Source organism: Polypterus senegalus, chromosome 13, assembly GCF_016835505.1.
Source record: "Polypterus senegalus isolate Bchr_013 chromosome 13, ASM1683550v1, whole genome shotgun sequence".
NCBI lineage: Eukaryota > Metazoa > Chordata > Cladistia > Polypteriformes > Polypteridae > Polypterus > Polypterus senegalus.
In genome coordinates, this window is record NC_053166.1 from 72,082,117 (window position 1) to 72,102,278 (window position 20,162).

Consider the following 20,162-nt stretch of genomic DNA (forward strand, 5'->3'; position numbering starts at 1 on the left):
TCTGAATTTTAAATTGCATATTAATCAGATCACTAGGACAGCAAGAAGAAACATAGCTAAAGTTAGACCTCTTATATCACTGAAATATGCTGAGAAATTAGTTCACTCGTTTGTTTTCAGTCGACTAGATTACTGTAACGCACTCCTCTCAGGAATACCCAAAAAAGACATAAATCGTTTGCAACGAGTGCAGAATGCAGCTGCTAGAATCCTAACTGGGAAAAGAAAATCTGAACACATTTCTCCAGTTTTAATGTCACTACACTGGTTACCTGTGTCATTCAGGATTGACTTTAAAATTCTGCTTATGGTTTATAAAGCCTTAAATAATCTCGCTCCATCTTATATATCGGAATGTCTGACACCTTATATTCCAAATCGTAACCTCAGATCGAGTGTCTCCTTAGAATTCCAAAAGCTAAACTTAAAAGAAGTGGTGAGGCGGCCTTCTGCTGCTATGCACCTAAAATCTGGAATAGCCTGCCAATAGGAATTCGCCAGGCTGATACAGTAGAGCACTTTAAAACACTGCTGAAAACACATTACTTTAACATGGCCTTTCTATAACTTCAATTTAACTTAATCCTGATACTCTGTATGTTCAATTCATCATAATAACTATTCATGGTGGCTCTAAAATCCGTACTGACCCCTACTCTCTTTTCTGTTTCTTTTTCCGGTTTCTTTGTGGTGGTGGCCTGCGTCACCACCACCTACTCAAAGCTTCATGATGCACCAACAATGATGGATGGATTAAAAGCCAGAAGTCCACGTGACCATCATCATCATCAAGCCCTTCCGTGAGAACACTAAATCCAAAAAGGACTGTTTCATTTATGTTAGGTAGAATGCCCAGAGGGGACTGGGCGTATCATGGTCTGGAATCCCTACAGATTTTATTTTTTCTCCAGCCGTCTGGAGTTTTTTTGTTTTTTCTGTCCCCCCTGGCCAAAGAACCTTACTCTTATTCGATGTTAATTAATGTTGATTTATTTTGTTTTCTTATTGTGTCTTTTATTTTTCTATTCTTTATTATGTAAAGCACTTTGAGCTACTGTTTGTATGAAAATGTGCTATATAAATAAATGTTGTTGTTGTTGGCTCTGTCTTTTCTTACGCAGAGCATCAGTATTGGCAGTCCAGTCCAATTTATCATCCAGCTGCACTCCCAGATATTTATAAATCTGCACCCTCTGCACACAGTCACCTCTGATACTCACGGGGTCCAAGAGGGGCCTGGTCCTCCTAAAATCCACCACCAGTTCCTTGGTTTTGCTGGTGTTCAGTTGTAGGTGGTTTGAGTCACACCATTTAACAAAGTCCTTGATTGGCTTCCTATACTCCTCGTCCTGCCCACTCCTGATGCAGCCCACGATAGCAGTGCCGTCAGCGAACTTGTGCACGTGGCAGGCCTCCGAGTTGTATTCACACAAATGAGAAACGATTGAACCGCGTGCGTGGTTACGTGCGCAGGAATTTTTCAAATCTTTCTGCATAAGCTCTTGTCTCGCGGGGCTTGAAATTCTCTCTTGCGGGATTCCACTTTCACCAAACAACAAATCTTTTAATTCTTTAATACGCCGCTTCATTGGGAAGAAACATTCATTTTTTTTTCCCTAATGGCAACACGAATTAAGACGATCTACAAGTCTCCGACTTAAAGTTTAAATCCGAACAATATATTTGATCTCTTTTTGCTGTTCCATTATTTCACTGAGTAAGAATTTCTGTTTGCTAATGCGATCTTTGCTATATTTTTTTTTGAGACTTTTGAATTTTAGTACTTCAATTATCTCTAACCTGCTCTGCATGTTTATCGTGCCAACTTTTTTGAATTCTTTACGACGTTCTACTTGGTCATCTACTCTTTGTCTTTTATTTCTGGCCCCGGGCGTGGTTAAATCTTTTGGCACAAAGTCTCGTCTCCTTCCAAGATTTTTTTTTTATAATAGAGAGAAATTTTTTATTCTTTGGAAATGTTTTTATAATTGGGAAGTTGAGACTGGGTTTTGGACATTTTTCTTTTACTCATTATGAAGTCTGACATTCATGGTTTTCTCCACCTAGGACATTATTATTCTTGAACTTATACCACTACAGTGGAAATGATAAATCACGATGATAGGGTTATACAGTTAGGTCCATAAATATTTGGACAGAGACAACTTTTTTCTAATTTTGGTTCTGTACATTACCACAATGAATTTTAAATGAAACAACTCAGATACAGTTGAAGTGCAGACTTTGAGCTTTAATTCAGTGGGTTGAACAAAAAGATTACATAAAAATGTGAGGCAGCTACAGCATTTTTTTAACACAATCCCTTCATTTCAGGGGCTCAAAAGTAATTGGACAATTGACTCAAAGGCTATTTCATGGGCAGGTGTGGGCAAGTCCACCGTTATGTCATTATCAATTAAGCAGATAAAAGGCCTGGAGTTGATTTGAGGTGTGGTGCTTGCATGTGGAAGATTTTGCTGTGAACAGACAACATGCGGTCAAAGGAGCTCTCCATGCAGGTGAAAGAAGCCATCCTTAAGCTGCGAAAACAGAAAAAACCCATCTGAGAAATTGCTACAATATTACAAGTGGCAAAATCTACAGTTTGGTACATCCTGCGAAAGAAAGCAAGCACTGGTGAACTCAGCAACGCAAAAAGACCTGGACGTCCATGGAAGACAACAGTGGTGGATGATCACAGAATCATTTCCGTGGTGAAGAGAAACCCCTTCACAACAGCCAACCAAGTGAACAACACTCTCCAGGGGGTAGGCGTATCGATATCCAAGTCTACCATAAAGAAGACTGCATGAAAGTAAATACAGAGGGTGCACTGCAAGGTGCAAGCCACTCATAAGCCTCAAGAATAGAAAGGCTAGATTGGACTTTGCTAAAGAACATCTAAAAAAGCCAGCACAGTTCTGGAAAAACATTCTTTGGACAGATGAAACCAAGATCAACCTCTACCAGAATGATGGCAAGAAAAATGTATGGAGAAGGCATGGAACTGCTCATTATACAAAGCATACCACATCATCTGTAAAACACGGTGGAGGCGGTGTTATGGCTTGTGCATGCATGGCTGCCAGTGGCACTGGGACACTAGTGTTTATTGATGATGTGACACAGGACAGAAGCAGCTGAATTAATTCTGAGGTGTTCAGAGACATATTGTCTGCTCAAATCCAGCTAAATGCAGTCAAATTGATTAGGTGGCGTTTCATGATACAGATGGACAATGACCCAAAACGTACAGCCAAAGCAACCCAGGAGTTTATTAAAGCAAAGAAGTGGAAAATTCTTGAATGGCCAAGTCAGTCACCTGATCTTAACCCAATTGAGCCTACATTTCACTTGTTGAAGACTAAACTTCGGACAGAAAGGCCCACAAACAAACAGCAACTGAAAGCCGCTGCAGTAAAGGCCTGGCAGAGCATTAAAAAGGAGGAGACCCAGCATCTGGTGATGTCCATGAGTTCAAGACTTCAGGCTGTCATTGCCAGCAAAGAGTTTTCAACCAAGTATTAGAAATGAACATTTTATTTCCAGTTATTTAATTTGACCAATTACTTTTGAGTCCCTGAAATAAAGGGATTGTGTTAAAAAAAATGCTTTAGTTGCCTCACATTTTTATGAAATCTTTTTGTTCAGCTCACTGAATTAAAGCTGAAAGTCTGCACTTCAACTGCATCTGAGTTGTTTCATTTAAAATCCATTGTGGTAATGTACAGAACCAAAATTAGAAAAAAGTTGTCTCTGTCCAAATATTTATGGACCTAACTGTATTTTAGAGTTTAATTTTGTAAAATCTTTTGTTGAATCTTGCAAGTACTGCGCTGTTATTTGGGCACCCAGTATAGACATGTACTGTATATTTAGTTTGTGAAAGGGAAACGTCTGCCCTTCACTTCCATATACAGAATAAGTGCAAACAATGAGTGCAGCCTTAGTAAAGTCATACTGGACAGGGAAATGCAGGTTCATTATTTATTTACAGTTAATTGGTTGTACTTCATTTTAAAATGAAAGAAAAAAGGGTTGGAATATTTCATAAGGTAAAACGTAATTGTTCTCGACACAGCTAAGCAGAATCCATGTTGTGAAATTTCTGAATTTCTGTAAGACATATATATTCATGATAATGGCGATGTTATTTGAAGGCAGTGAAGAATAATTTATATACAAAACCTAACTTCTTCTCTAGATGTAAATGATCGGAAAGAGAAACATGTAACCTTCATTTTCATTTTCATGTATGGGACATGTATAGTGGATTCAGAAAGCCTTACTCTTTCTGCACACTTTATTGCGTTGTAGAGGATTAGATGCCGAGTCAAGGAGTCTAACATTCCTCCAAGCAGAGAGGGAGGGAGTGCCTGTGACGTAACAGTGAGTTTTGTCGCCATTAACGGCAGATTGTCGCCTTCTACCCCTAGATGTCGACTTTTGTCGACATGCGCCCTCCTCCACCCCTCCTGTCGACAAAAGTCGAAATCCGCCCTAAAAGAGTTCATTTTAACTGGATCTACTGGGGACACTTTGGGGGGGTCGCTGACTGTCCTTAAGTGGCCCAAACAAGGCTGAGACTTAAAACCCAAAGAACACGAGTGCACAGACGCCTCCCATCCAGCCTGACAGAGCTTTCGAGGATCGGCCAAAAGGAAGAGGATAAACTGACCAAATTCAGGTGGGCAAAGCTTGTAGAGACTAAGCCAAGAAGATTCAGAACTGGAATTGCTGCCAAAGAACAGAATTAAAGATCTCGATACCTATATGAATGAGAGATTTCAGGTGGTCCTTTTTAATATTTTTGCAAACCTTTCTGAAAACATTTTTTCACTTTTATGGGTTCCTGGGTTTAGACTGATGGGTACAAAATGGCAAATGTATCCAAATAAAATAAAATTTACAGTACAATAAAGTGTGCAGAATGTAAGGGGTCTGAAAAACTATGAATAACCTGAAGCCAGTTAGCCATTAGCAGAAAATGTCCAATAATGAGCCTCCCTTTAAAGGGTTAATGCAGTCATGCATGTGATCATTTTAAAGATGGCACAGTGGAAGTTAACTGACCATATCCTGGTGATACGGCATGTGAAGGGTGTGTTTACAAATCTGTACGGGCAGCTTGGATGAGCAGTTTGTCCAATTCCAGATTCAGTATCAGAAGACATGGCATATGCGCTCCTTTGTCTGTAGCAGGGCTCTAGACTAACTTTTTGCACTGGTTGCACTGGTGCGCCTAACTTTTTTTCTTAGGTGCACCCAAATTTTCAACCGCATCACATTTAACACCACCGTTTTACAAGTTCACTTTATTTATTTATTTGTTTTTTTTAAATCGCTGTCCATATAGGCAATATTGACTTGTAAATGATTAACTAACAATCTGGTCAATATAAAGTTCTTTATTTGAAGGCAAGCACAATTCTACAAGAAAGGTAACTTACTGAAAAAGTGTTGGTGCTTAAAGTGCTTTACTGAGCTGAAATTTAAACTTAAAAAATCTCAAGATAAATTAACTAAAAAGAAAATCTAAATTAAGTGTTTCTTCATAAGAATTATTTCGGACTTGAATTTAGTGAAGGGAAGTTCTTCTTTTGCAATATTGTAGGCAACGTTAAACTTAATTATCACCTCGGCCTCGTCTGATGATCTGTTTGCTGCTGCCTGCCGCTGAAAGGCAGCGGGGAGAGGGGACACTTGAGCAGTGCATTTATCGCGGCATGTAATGTGTTTTATAGATGCATTGTGCTTTTGCAGCGTTTCAATTCTAAATGTATTAGAACCAGTCACAAATGCACTACTGCCGGCCATGGTCTTCCCACACTCTTTACAGTAAATACAGTGCATTATATTATCGGCTTTACTGTATCTTAGCCAGGAAACTGGTCAAGCCACTCTTTTCGAAATGTATACACTTTACCCCTTTTAATTTCAGTGGGCTCGGACTCGATCGTATGTGGCTCATTATCTAATGCCGTCTCCGGACCAGGGCTTGCTATAACTTGGGAGGTTGATGGCTCCGTGTAGAGTACTGGTTATGATTTTCGGACGGATCAGGCCCTAACTTAACGAAAAAGCTGTCAATCGTTCTTTTCATCTTCTCTCATAATCCACGGCTACATCCACGGTTTACCTGATGGGCTACTCACCTCTCTCTGTCTGACTGCATCACATGCATTTTCAAACGTACACACACGTACAGGAGTATCTGGAACACGGCCAATCAGGGGGGGGCGGGATCCGCCCTTCACTATCTCTGATTGGTTTAGACCACGATATGGGCCTAATGTGTGTCTGGGGAGACTTTAAGAGTCACAGAGTTTCATTTTTTTTCCCCCCTCGAACGGCTGGTCGCACCGGTGCAACCTTTGATTTTTTTTAGTCGCACCACTGAGAAATTAGGTCGCACTCTAGAGGCCTGTGTAGACTCTTCTCGTGTGGTATATTTGTGGATCCTCCATCCAAGTTCTAGCGTTCAGTTCTAGCTTTATATCCTTTCCTCATTCTGTCAATGCTTGTTACCGAAAATCAAGTTAATGTAGAGAAGAAAGATGCAAAGGTCGTCCAAACAGTTAGTCAGTCATTGTCCAACCCGCTTCATCATAATACAGGTTCACGGGGGTCTGCTGGAGCCAATCCCAGCCAGCAGAGGGCGCATGGCAGGAACAAATCCTGGGCAGGGCGCCAGGCCACTGCAGGGCAAACACACACACACACCAAGCACACACACTAGGGACAATTTAGGATCGCCAATGCACCTAACCTGCATGTCTTTGGGCCGTGGGAGGAAACCGGAAACCCACACAGAAACGGGAAGCGAACCCAGGTCTCCTTACTGCAAGGCAGCAGTGCTACCACTGAGCCGCTGTGCCGCCCGTCATCCAAACAAGATTTGTTTACAATCTAAATAAAAAGAATACAACTGAAAACTGGGAACATGAAAGCAATGATGGCCAGGGCTGTACAGTTTGTGGACTAATCACCTTTTAATACACTTGGCGTTATATTTGGGTTGATTAGTTGTCAAATGTTATTGTTGGACTAAGCAGGATTTTGTTTAACAGCAAACTGGCACAGGCCAGGGCTGTTCCTCCTAGCATGTAGTACACGTCAGTAAATTCTCAGTCTGCAGCAATTACATATTTATATTCTTCATGCCTATAAGGCACAGTCTCTGCTTGTTTTTTTGTTCGTTCTTTGGGCGCAGACTTGAAATTTGACTAAACCATTCAGCAGCTCAGGGTTAGTCCAGTGTGATCTGTTCACAGGGAAACAGCCAGATTGTCAACATTTGGATTCATATGCCAGGACACAAAAAGTAAGAATGAATGCCCAAATTCATTTTTGCACTTTTCCTCAAGTTTAACTTTTTATTTCATATTTATGCAATGTCAGTATTTCAAAGATGTCGAGACTGACCACATCCTGATGATGGAGTACATGAAAGGTCGATTTACAGATCTATAAAGGACAGTTGAATAAACTGTCAGATTTCATGTCCTGCTGCCCATGAGATACGGTCTGTGGACTTTTCTTGTGTGGCATATTCATGCATCCTCCTTCCACAGTGTGGTCCATGGCCGGCCATTTATCCCGGCCAATACCCCCAGGCCGCCAGAGGGAGCCCTCCCAGCGACATGGAGATGCTTCAAATTCCAGCAGGGCATCATGGAGTTTTCCTGTAAAGCCCTGCTGGATAACATCGGGACCACTAGGGGTCGCTACAGGGAGAACCAGGGACTACTATTTGCCCTACGCCCCGGAAGTACGTCCGAGTCACATGGACAGGAGGAATGACGTACTTCCGGGGTGAAGAAAAGGACTTTTTATCTGACCCGGAAGTGATAAGGAATCATGGACTGAAGGAAGGAAACACTTCCGGGTCAGGAACTATATAAGAACTCTGGGAACTCCCAGACAAGGGGCTGAGCTGGGTGGAAGGCTGGCAACGCGTCTGGGAATTAAGGATTGATTATTGTAATTGATAGTATTGGTTATTATATGAGTAGTGTGGAGTGGAGGGTGCTTGGTACACGTAATTATTATAATAAAAATAATAATTATTGGACTTTTACCTGGTGTTTGGCGTGGTATCTGAGGGTTCAAGGGAGCGATAGTGCCCCCTACTGTTACAGCAGCTTACTGAATATATAATTTGTAATTACTTTTTACTTCTCCACTTTCTTGCCCAGGCCTGCCAGGTAACTCCGCTAATGCTCAGTACACAGTGCAGTGTCTTCTCTGAACATTTTCAGGAAATCTGTGCCCCCTCAGACCCACCAGCAAGAAGTGGAAGATGTTCACCCGCTGGTCTGATAGGCACAAGGCTGTCACTGTTTTTCATGTTATAACGGGGGCGCAAATTTTGAGGGGTAAATACAATCAGAGTAAAATACAATAATCAAGCTGAAAACCAAAAGGCAGAAACTTAATAATCTGTTTATGACAAAAAAAGAGGTTTTCATCATGACTGCAAGACATGCTGCTCCAGCCTTTATTACTCACCTCCCGGTGATCCAAGTCCGTTTTATTACCAATAACTACAAAAGGAAATTTGTCAGGTTCTACGGGATCTGCTTGAATTGCAAACTCTTTCTTCCAGATGTCCAGGGCTTGGAAGGATGCGGCTGAAGTGACATCAAACATAAGCAGGCAGCAATCCGCTCCTCGGTACAAAGCCACACCGAGTGACTGGAAACGCTCTGTCCCAGCTGTGTCCCAAATCTGGACACACACAACAAAAAAACAAATACAATGGATTATTTGGTACAATTATAAATTACACACAAGAAAATTTAAAACAAGTTCAAACTTAAAAGTGGACGTAGAAAAAAGAATCAAAAAATGCAAACATTTAGCCTCAAAAACCACCTGAGCAAAAAGCTAACAGGACTCTTTTCCGACTGACAATTGTGGCAAGCGTCCCATTGAATTGGGGTCCTTTTAGCTTCAAGTCTCACTCTGTTGGTCAGCTGTAGCTGGGCAGTCGAACTCCCTGACAGCAAGCATCTGAGTTGCAACATCAGAGCGCTGATCAAAATGTGTATTTCTGCAGCGGGTCAGGCAGTGGGCCAGGCATTTTTGGCTCTGACTTCTTTTTGTCTATGCGGTGTTTTCACTCACGACCTAAACAGGGTTACAGAAACATACTGTATACACTGATTTTACAATGTAACACATACTTAAACGGGTTGAACTTTCTACTTATTTTAATTTACAAGGCATGTTAAACTGTAAAAATGAAATGTCCTAATAAGGCTCTGTGAGCACAATACTCTGCAAAAAATGCTGTGGCTCAGTCTGCATGTAAATGCAGAAACAAACAGTCGAGTAACCCGGGTAAGGCAGAAGCCTGGTTTCTTAAAAACCCGCTGTAAGTGGTATGGTGGATGGACCGGCATCCTGACTGTGGTGGAAGGTGAATCCTTGTCCGGCCAGGATGATAATTGATCCCTATCCCAGTTGGGATAAAACAATAATGGATAGACTGAGGGATGCTGAACAATTCATTCCCAATATGTGAGGGGCAGTGCTTCTCTGGTTTGGCCCCAGAATGGACACCCGCAGGGTTGCGAGGGACTTGTAATTTTCGAAGAGCAGCCTTGTTGGGGTCCTTGAGTGCTGCCAGGGGCTGCTGTGGGGAATATACTTCCTTGGCTTGGGAGGCTTCCGTTTTGTGAGGCCATGGCTCCAGAAGTACTCCCACATCTATTATAAAAGGAAGCCACCTCACTGCAAAAACTGAGCCAGAGTTGGGAGGCAGAGGGCAAAGCTCACCTGGATGTATTGTGGAAGAAGACATTGTGAATAAAATACATTTATTTTCTCCTTGGATTGTCTTGATGTAGTTGTGTCTGTAGTTTAGGGGCTTGACGGGGCCTCCTAGTAATCACACTGCATTTACATGCACAAGTCCACTTATGGAGTTCTCCCAAGGTAAAATGCTCCAATGTCATTAAATCAACTAAATCTGAAAAGAAGCATGCGTCTCCCAAGCAGTATGGGGAATGTTAATTTTAAAAGTACATTTTAAAAGTAACTAAATATGTCATATATATATTATAAATATATTATATATACAGTGCATCCGGAAAGTATTCACAACGCATCACTTTTTCCACATTTTGTTATGTCACAGCCTTTGTCATGAAGCTGAAAATTGAGCTCAGGTGCATCCTGTTTCCCCTGATCATCCTTGAGATGTTTCTGCAGCTTAATTGGAATCCACCTGTGGTAAATTCAGTTGATTGGACATGATTTGGAAAGGCACACACCTGTCTATATAAGGTCCCACAGTTGACAGTTCATGTCAGAGCACAAACCAAGCATGAAGTCAAAGGAATTGTCTGTAGACCTCCAAGACAGGATTGTCTCGAGGCACAAATCTGGGGAAGGTTACAGAAAAATTTCTTCTGCTTTGAAGGTCCCAATGAGCACAGTGGCCTCCATCATCCGTAAGTGGAAGAAGTTTGAAACCACCAGGACTTTTCCTGGCCAGCCATCTAAACTGAGCGACTGGGGGAGAAGGGCCTTAGTCAGGGAGGTGACCAAGAACTCGATGGTCACTCTGTCAGAGCTCCAGAGGTCTTCTGTGGAGAAAGGAGAACCTTCCAGAAGGACAACTATCTTTGCAGCAATCCACCAGTCAGGCCTGTATGGTAGAGTGGCCAGACGGAAGTCACTCCTTAGTAATTGGCACATGGCAGCCCACCTGGAGTTTGCCAAAAGGCACCTGAAGGACTCTCAGACCACGAGAAACAAAATTCTCTGGTCTGATGAGACAAAGATTGAACACTTTGGTGTGAATGCCAGGCGTCATGTTTGGAGGAAACCAGGCACCGCTCATTACCAGACCAATACCATCCCTGCAATTAAGCATGGTGGTGGCAGCATCATGCTGTGGGGATGTTTTTCAATGGCAGGAACTGGGAGACTAGTCAGGATAAAGGGAAAGATGACTGCAGCAATGTACAGAGACATCCTGGATGAAAACCTGCTCCAGAGCGCTCTTGACCTCAGACTGGGGCGACGGTTCATCTTTCAGTAGGACAACTACCCTAAGCACACAGCCAGGATATCAAAGGAGTGGCTTCAGGACAACTCTGTGAATGTCCTTGAGTGGCCCAGCCAGAGCCCAGACTTGAATCTGATTAAACATCTCTGGAGAGATCTTAAAATGGCTGCGCACCGACGCTTCCCATCCAACGTGATGGAGCTTGAGAGGTGCTGCAAAGAGGAATGGGCGAAACTGGCCAAGGATAGGTGTGCCAAGCTTGTGGCATCATATTCAGAAAGACTTGAGACTGTAATTGCTGCCAAAGGTGCATCGACAAAGTATTGAGCAAAGGTGGTGAATACTTATGAACATGTGATTTCTCAGTTTTTTTATTTTTAATGAATTTGCAAAAACCACAAGTAAACTTTTTTCACGTTGTCATTATGGGGTGTTGTGTGTAGAATTCTGAGGAAAAAAATGAATTTAATCCATTTGGGAATAAGGCTGTAACATAACAAAATGTGGAAAAAGTGATGCGCTGTGAATACATTCTGGATGCAACTAAACTTAGCAGTATGGGTGATAGAGCCTTTTCTTCGGTGGCGCCGAGGCTGTGGAATTCCCTCCCCGACTACTTGAGAGCCCCACAGTCGAGGCTTTCTGTTAAATTATTTCTATAGATTTTTTTTGTTTGTTAATTTTATTCTTATTTTGTAGCACTTTGAGATTGTTAAATATAAAGCGCGATATAAATAAAATCTATTATTATTATTTATTATTATATATATATATATATGTAGTGACATATTCTAAAATGTGACAATTCTTTTATGTTTCATAATTAAATTTATTACTTATTGTGAACTACTTAACCTTAATTCTGTAAAAAATAACAGCTTCACAGGTTTCTTTACAAAGCTCTTTCATTTTGGCTATTTTTGAACCCAGAACTGAATTTTACGAATGTTAGCACCTTGCAACCCAAGTGATCAGAATAACAGGTTTCAGTGCTGCTAATACAATTAAAAGGGTTTCTCTAATAAACAATTTGCATTTAAAATAACTAATTAAGGATACATTGTGGGAGTTTACTGTTACACACTGAAGAAATGGCCTCTGAAAATGGGGCTTTACAGGAATACATGAATACTAAATTAAAAATATCTCTATTTCAGGCAGTAATAGCCATTAGAAACACTAGTAATGACTGTAAACCTAAATGTAATGCTATCTATAAAACAGGTGTGAATTTGTATCAAAAACTTCAAAATGTCTGGCTGTGTCCGAACCTTTGACTGGTACTATGTGTATATACTGTGTATATATATATATATATTGTGGAGGACTGCCGGCTTCCCATGCCGGTCCGCACCCCCAGGCCGCCAGGAGGAGCTCTCCCGACAGCAGGATCCGAGGTCCAGCAGGGTTTTTGCATGGACTTTGTAGTGTTTATACACAGCCCTGCTGGATACCTTGGGGACCACCAGGAGTCGCTGTGGGGGGGCTTATAGGCTCTGTGATGCCGTATTACCCGGGAGTACGTCACTGTCACATGACAGGAAGAAATGTCGTGCTCCCGGGATGAAGTAAAGGACTGATTGCCCTGACCCAGAAGGAATAAGGAACTGTGGACTGTTGGGACAGAAACACCTCCGGGTCAGGGGCTATAAAAGGGCGGTGCCTCACTCCAGACAACGAGCTGTGCTGGGAGGGAGAGGAGCAAAATGTCTGGGAGTGAAGGAGAGAGTTTATTGTGTTTATTATAGTTAGTAGTGTTTTGTATGAGTAGTGTGGAAGGTGCTTGGTGCACTGTGGAAAAAAATAAAAAGTCTTGGACTTTTAGCTGGTGTCTAGAGTTGTATGTGAGGGTTCAAGGGAGCACTAGCGCCCCCTACTGCCACAATATATATATATATATATATATATATATATATATATATATATATATATATATATATATATATATATATATAAACTGCTCAACAGAAATAAAAAAAAACATTATGAAAACACATCAGATCTCAATGGGGAAAAACAATCATGCTGGATATCTATACTGATATGGACTGGGTACTGTGTTAGGAATGAAAGGATGGTACATTGTTTGATGGAAATGAAAATTATCAACCAACAAAGGGCTGAATTCAAAGAAACCCTGAAAATCAAAGTAAAAAAAATGATGCAGCAGGGTAGTCAATTTTGCTGAAATTTCATTGCAGCAACTCCAAATCGTACTCTGTAGTTTGTATGGCCACTCCCCCCTATATACACATTCTTGTATGTATGCCTGACAACTTTTGGGCATACTCCTAATGAGATAATGGATGGTGTCCTGGGGGATCTCCTCCCAGATCTGGACCAGGGCATCACTGAGCTCCTGGACAGTCTGAGGTGCAGCCTGGCGGCGTAAGATGGACCGAAACATAATGTCGCAGAGGTGTTCTATTGAATTTAGGTCAGGTGAGTGAAGAAGCAAGTCAATGGTATCAATTCCTTCATCCTCCAGGAACTGCCTGAATACTCTCACCACATGAGGCCAAGCATTGTCGTGCACCAGAAGGAACCCAGGACCCACTGCACTAGCATAGGGTCTGACAATAGGTCCAAAGATTTCATCCCGATACCTAATGGCAGTCAAGGTGCCGTTGTCTAGCCTGTAGAGGTCTGTGCGTCCCTCCATGGATATGCCTCCTAGACCATCACTGACCCACCACTAAACCGGTAATGCTGAACGATGTTACAGGCAGCATAATGTTCTCCATGGCTTCTCCAGACTCTTTCACGTCTGTCACATGTGCTCAAGTTGATCCAACTCTCATCTGTGAAAAGCACAGGGCACCAGTGGTGGACCTGCCAATTCTGGTATTCTATGGTAAATGCCAATCGAGCTCCATGGTACCAGGCAGTGAGCACATAGCCCACTAGAGGATATTGGGCCCTCAGACCACCCTCATGAAGCCTGTTTTTGATTGTTTTGTCAGAGACATTCAAACCAGTGACCTGCTGGAGGTCATCATGTAGGGCTCTGGCAGTGCTCATCCTGTTCCTCCTTCTCCTTGCCCAAAGGACCAGATACCGGTCTTGCTGATGGGTTAAGGACCTTCTACGGCCCTGTCCAGCTCTCCTAGAGTAACTGCCTGTCTCCTGGAATCTCCTCCATGCCCTTGAGACTGTGCTGGGAGACGCAGCAAACTTTCTGGCAATGGCACGTATTGATGTGCCATCCTGAAGAAGCTGGACTACCTGTGCTACCTTTGTAGGGTCCAGGTATCGACTCATGCTACCAGTAGTGACACTGACTGTAGCCAAATGCAAAACTAGTGAAAAAACAGTCAGAAAAGATAAGGAGGGAAAAATGTCAGTGGCCTCCACCTGTTAAACCATTCCTGTTTTGGGGGTCATCTCATTGTTCCCCATCTAGGGCACCTGATGTTAATTTCATTAACACCAAAGCAGCTGAAACTTTGGAGGTCAGAGCAGAGCATGGTCTTGCTCATGGGCCAACAGAGTTCAATTCCTGCTGGCAGTAATGGGATTTGAACCAGCAACTTTCCAGATACCAGCACAGATCTTTAGCCACAGAGCCACCACTATTGTTAAAATAAAATTGTATTTATGTGTAGATATACACTCACCTAAAGGATTATTAGGAACACCTGTTCAATTTCTCATTAATGCAATTATCTAATCAACCAATCACATGGCAGTTGCTTCAACGCATTTAGGGGTGTGGTCCTGGTCAAAACAATCTCCTGAACTCCAAACTGAATGTCAGAATGGGAAAGAAAGGTGATTTAAGCAATTTTGAGCGTGGCATGGTTGTTGGTGCCAGACGGGCCTGTCTGAGTATTTCACAATCTGCTCAGTTACTGGGATTTTCACGCACAACCATTTCTAGGGTTTACAAAGAATGGTGTGAAAGGGGAAAAACATCCAGTATGCGGCAGTCCTGTGGGCAAAAATGCCTTGTTGATGCTAGAGGTCAGAGGAGAATGGGCCGACTGATTCAAGCTGATAGAAGAGCAACTTTGACTGAAATAACCACTCGTTACAACCGAGGTATGCAACAAAGCATTTGTGAAGCCACAACACGCACAACTAGGCGGATGGGCTACAACAGCAGAAGACCCCACCGGGTACCACTCATCTCCACTACAAATAGGAAAAAGAAGCTACAATTTGCACGAGCTAACCAAAATTGGACAGTTGAAGACTGAAAAAATGTTGCCTGGTCTGATGAGTCTCGATTTCTGTTGAGACCTTCAAATGGTAGAGTCAGAATTTGGCGTAAACAGAATGAGAACATGGATCCATCATGCCTTGTTACCACTGTGCAGGCTGGTGGTGGTGGTGTAATGGTGTGGGGGATGTTTTCTTGGCACACTTTAGGCCCCTTAGTGCCAATTGGGCATCGTTTAAATGCCACGGGCTACCTGAGCATTGCTTCTGACCACGTCCATCCCTTCATGACCACCATGTACCCATCCTCTTATGGCTACTTCCAGTAGGATAATGCACCATGTCACAAAGCTCGAATCATTTCAAATTGGTTTCTTGAACATGACAATGAGTTCACTGTACTAAAATGGCCCCACAGTCACCAGATCTCAACCCAATAGAGCATCTTTGGGATGTGGTGGAACGGAGCTCGTGCCCTGGATGTGCATCCCACAAATCTCCATCAACTGCAAGATGCTATCCTATCAATATGGGTCAACATTTCTAAAGAATGCTTTCAGCACCTTGTTGAATCAATGCCACGTAGAATTAAGGCAGTTCTGAAGGCGAAAGGGGGTCAAACACCGTATTAGTATGGTGTTCCTAATAATCCTTTAGGTGAGTGTATGTAGTACAAGTGAAGAGCTATAATGCAGCAATCAAACATCAATGTAAGGCAATTCTGTAGCAGAGTGCACTTTGCTATAAATTAAACAGAAAAACAAAAAAAGTCCAATCAAAAACAAAATCAATGTACTAAATCACTAATATGGCTAATACCTTTCATCCTATTTCTATTACACCTAAACCTGCAGCATTCCCATCCAGGTGAATAAAATAGACAATTCCTGCCAATATTACTCAAAAGCTCTTTGGGACACACAAGCCCTACACACATCTTGCTAAAGCTCATTATCTTTGCAGAGTTTTAGATACCTTGGGTCCAGAGATTGATAAATGTTTGGGGAAACCGCTAGAGAGCTGTAGTCAATATAGTGATACATGGTGGCAAAGTGGACACAGAGTGTTCAGGCAACACTCATTTTATTAATCAATACTGTGACGTTTTACTAGGGGAAAAGTATAACTGAGGAATGATTTTCAAAACAAGCCACAGAAGTCCATGATTTCTGTAAGACTCCTGTGACTTTTTTCCTTTTCCTTCTTCTACTAAGACAGGCTGAAAAAGCTCAACTCCCCAGGAGGACCCCACAGTGGACCTGGTACTCCTCTATATCTGTTGGATCCATCTAAGGTGTTCTGGGAATCTGGTGAGGATGCCTCGAGAGCACATTTCATGTAAAGTATACCAGGTTCCTTCCACTCTACTTGATACCAGAGAGAGGATCCAGGTTATAATGTTTAGCTGAGCATGAAAATCCTTGCAATTCCACAATTAAAGGCTTGAATCTAGTGTTGGAAAAAGGGAATTTAGAATGTCACATTCAGGTTGTTTCCAGCAAGACACATGTCAGAAACTTATATAGTTTACAGCACCACCTCATGACATTAAACCACATTGTTTTCTACAATGAGAAAATACAATTTCTGAACTATATTCACTCTGATTTTGTTCTTGGTTGTGGTGCCTTCTCTGTAGTATTATGTTCTATTTTTGTGTGTTTTTCTTCAAGGACTGAAATATTGCTCCATAGGATAAAGGCATGCTGCCTGATCAGTTCATCAAACTAAAGAACTCTGGGATAAGAGGCCATGTTAGTGTCTGTGCCTTTGGATGAACTGCTGGGATAGCCTTCAGGTCACTGCAACCCTAAAGTGATCAGCAAATGGTTGACTATACATATTTAAAGATTCCAATCAGTCATGTACTGTTTGGAAAAAAAGGATTGACTAATTTCCAAATCAGATCAAAATAGCTAGTCCTATTTATGCCCAATAGAGGAAAAAATGGTGAAAGAAGAGAAAGGTTAAGGTTTCTTATTAAGAAATAGTTATTATCTTACCAAACATTTTAACACAAAAAAATACCATACTGAGTCTTGTTGGGGGTTGGGTGGTAAGGTCAGTGGCCACAAAACAGTTGTTCGATAGGATATCCCAAGTGACCGTTCTTAGACATACCTGCAGCACCACATTCCTCTCATCCACATTGACTTCTTTCGTCAAGAAATCTGCTCCAATGGTTGCTCTGTACATGTTGGTGAAGCGATGGTTCACATATTGGTTCATGAAGGATGACTTGCCAACTCTGAAAAGGCAGAAGATATTCAGTACTTCTTAGGTCTGCTAAAATATTTCAATCCATTTTTAGATTTGCACTCATCTCTTTCATCAACTTTCTATACTACTCATCCTATTTAAAACTTAAAATGGAAGGCAATTCTGTAGCAGAGTGTACTGCTCTACAATATATGCAGAAAATACTTTTGTGAAACATGCAATTTTGGGCATGAAACCCCCATTCAAAAAGACATCCCACAAGCTGTATGTGAATTTGTGAAGTAAAAATGTTGAGATTGCAACTTATGTCATTCAAGATTGTACTGAAAATGAAAATGAATGTTGGTTAGAGTTGGAGTTAGGAGTCTGCCCTCAATAGATGACATCCATAAATGCTGTTCTACTACAAAACCTAGATTTCCACCACCATGATGTTATGAAACTGTTTATAAAACTGAATTTGTCTCAAGAATCACAAGTGCATAAAAACTCTTCAATAGTTTCAGCATAAACCAACCTCTGCTGTATTTTTGCATTGATAATGGAAGACACAGGAAGACAAAAGCCTCCACAAAGACTGTGACTTTTGTGTATACATTGCAATTTCAAATGAACAAATTATTGAGGGCTACCAATACTGTAGAATGAATGCCTAGATGAATCACCTAAACATTACAGGTACTGAAAGGATGACAATTAAATAATACCTGTGATGCAGTTTGGCATGTGAAGTACATTTTATGGATAATATATTATTTAGCCAAATATTGCCACCAGCATGATGCAATATAACATATAATATCTCTCTATTATAATAAAAAAATCTTGGGAAGAGAGATGAGACGTGACTTTCTCAGCGAGACACTTTCATGTCCCACGAGACGAGACTTTGTGCCAAGAGATTTAACCACACCCAGGGCAGGAAATAAAAGACAAAAAGCAAATGACAAACATCATAAAGAATTCAAAAACGTTGGTGCGATACACATGCAGAGCAGGTTTGAGATAATGGAATTGCAAAAATTCGAAAGTCTCAAAAAAATGATAGTAAAGATCGTATTAGAGTAAACAAATGGAAATTATTACTCGGTGAAATAATGGAACAGTGAAAAGAGATCGAATATATTGTTCAGATTTAAACAATAAGTTGGAGACTTGTATATTGTCTAATTCATGTTGCCATCAGGGAAAAGTAGTGTTTCTTCCCAGTGAAGAGGTGTATCTGCAAGAATTAAAAGATTTGTTGTTTGGTGAAAGTAAAATCCCGCTAAAGAAAATTTCAAGCTCTGTGAGACTTTATACCAAGAGATTTGGAAAAGTCCAGCCCACATCTAAAACATTTAAAACCACAAACACAGTTCAATCATTTCTCATTTGTGTGAATGCTATTGTAAGACAAAGCTCGTGCAGAGAGAAAGAAACAACACGGAATCAAAATTCAATGCGATATTGACGAAAAGGTAAAAGCGAAAAGAGATTGAATATGTGGACATATGTGATATGACAGAAGTATGTAGATATTGTTTGGCTTTAAACTTTTAAGTCGGAGACTTGCAGATCGTCTAATTCATTTTGCCATCAGGGAAAAGTAGTGTTCTTTCCCAATGAAAAGGACTATCCGCGAGAAATACAAGTTTTGTTGTTTGGTGAAAATGAAATCCACATATGCGAGTGGCAGAGGCACGAAGTTGCAGGTGCGTAGTGCAGGCAGGGGGGTTAGCGAACGAAGCGAGCAAGGGGCGAAGCCACCTAGTCTTTATGTAAAAATGTAAAAATAATGTACACATTATTTCTCTCTATTATAAAAGAAAATCTTGAGATTAGACTATTGCCAAGAGATTTTTTCAAGTCCTGCCCTCCTCTCAAACATTTTCAACCAAGTCCGCAGTCCTCTCCCCTCTCATTTGTGTGAATGCTTTTGTCAGACACAGTTCCTGCACTCTCAGCTCTTATACATTTTCCTCACTTTAAGTTCCCAATAAAAGAAGACTTATTATGTCCAAATCTTATTGAAGAATTTCATCCCAAAGGGTTATCAAAAGAAGAAATGAGTACACGGGCAATGCTAACACTGAGAAACAATGAAGTCAAACGAATTAACGCTAAAATTGTCGGTCAGTTACATGGCAAATTGGCTAATTGTGTATCAATAGAATATGCTGAAACAGTTGGTGGTGATGTTGCAGAAGAGGAAAACATCAACTTACAATATCCTGTAGAATATCTACAACCGTTAACACTGTCCGGCCTTCCACCGGCCGAATTACTGTTGAAAGAACGATGTATCGTAATGTTATTGCATAATTTATGTCTGAGTGATGGGCTATGCAATAGGACAAGATTAGTTGTATTCAAAATTGGTTGAACAATTCTGACATGTAAAATCTTAACAGGTGACTAGAAAGGTAAGTACATCTTCCGCGGATAACATTAGACACCAAAGGAGATCTTGATATGCCATTCGTATTAAAATGTTTACAGTTTCCCGTTAGAATAGCTTTTGCTATGGCAATTAACAAATCACAGGGACAAACATTCGAAAAAGTCGGTTTATTTATTAGAGAAAAAGAAATGATATTCACTCATGGGCAGTTATAAGTTGAGTTGCCATGATGTAAGTCCAAACACGGAATCAAAATTCAATATTGACAAAAACTTAATTCAAAAAATTGTTTTTAATGAAGTTTTACATTAACACAAACATAAAAAGTATTTGCGTGTTAATATCAAAGCCAAACAGAATGAAAACGTATAATGCAAT

The 20,162-nt window shown here is 41.1% G+C and overlaps 1 protein-coding gene across 1 annotated transcript in view; it reads right to left on the bottom strand.

The window, feature by feature from the left end:
* si:dkey-13a21.4 (uncharacterized protein LOC494576 homolog) overlaps window positions 1-20,162 on the bottom strand; it is a 32,792-nt gene that overhangs the window by 3,049 nt on the left and 9,581 nt on the right. Inside the window, exons 2-3 of the mRNA XM_039775445.1 lie at window positions 17,303-17,429; window positions 8,512-8,730 (exon numbers count right to left, since the gene is read on the bottom strand). Coding sequence (XP_039631379.1) covers window positions 8,512-8,730; window positions 17,303-17,429 — 346 coding nt within the window. The remainder of the gene's footprint in view (window positions 1-8,511; window positions 8,731-17,302; window positions 17,430-20,162) is intronic.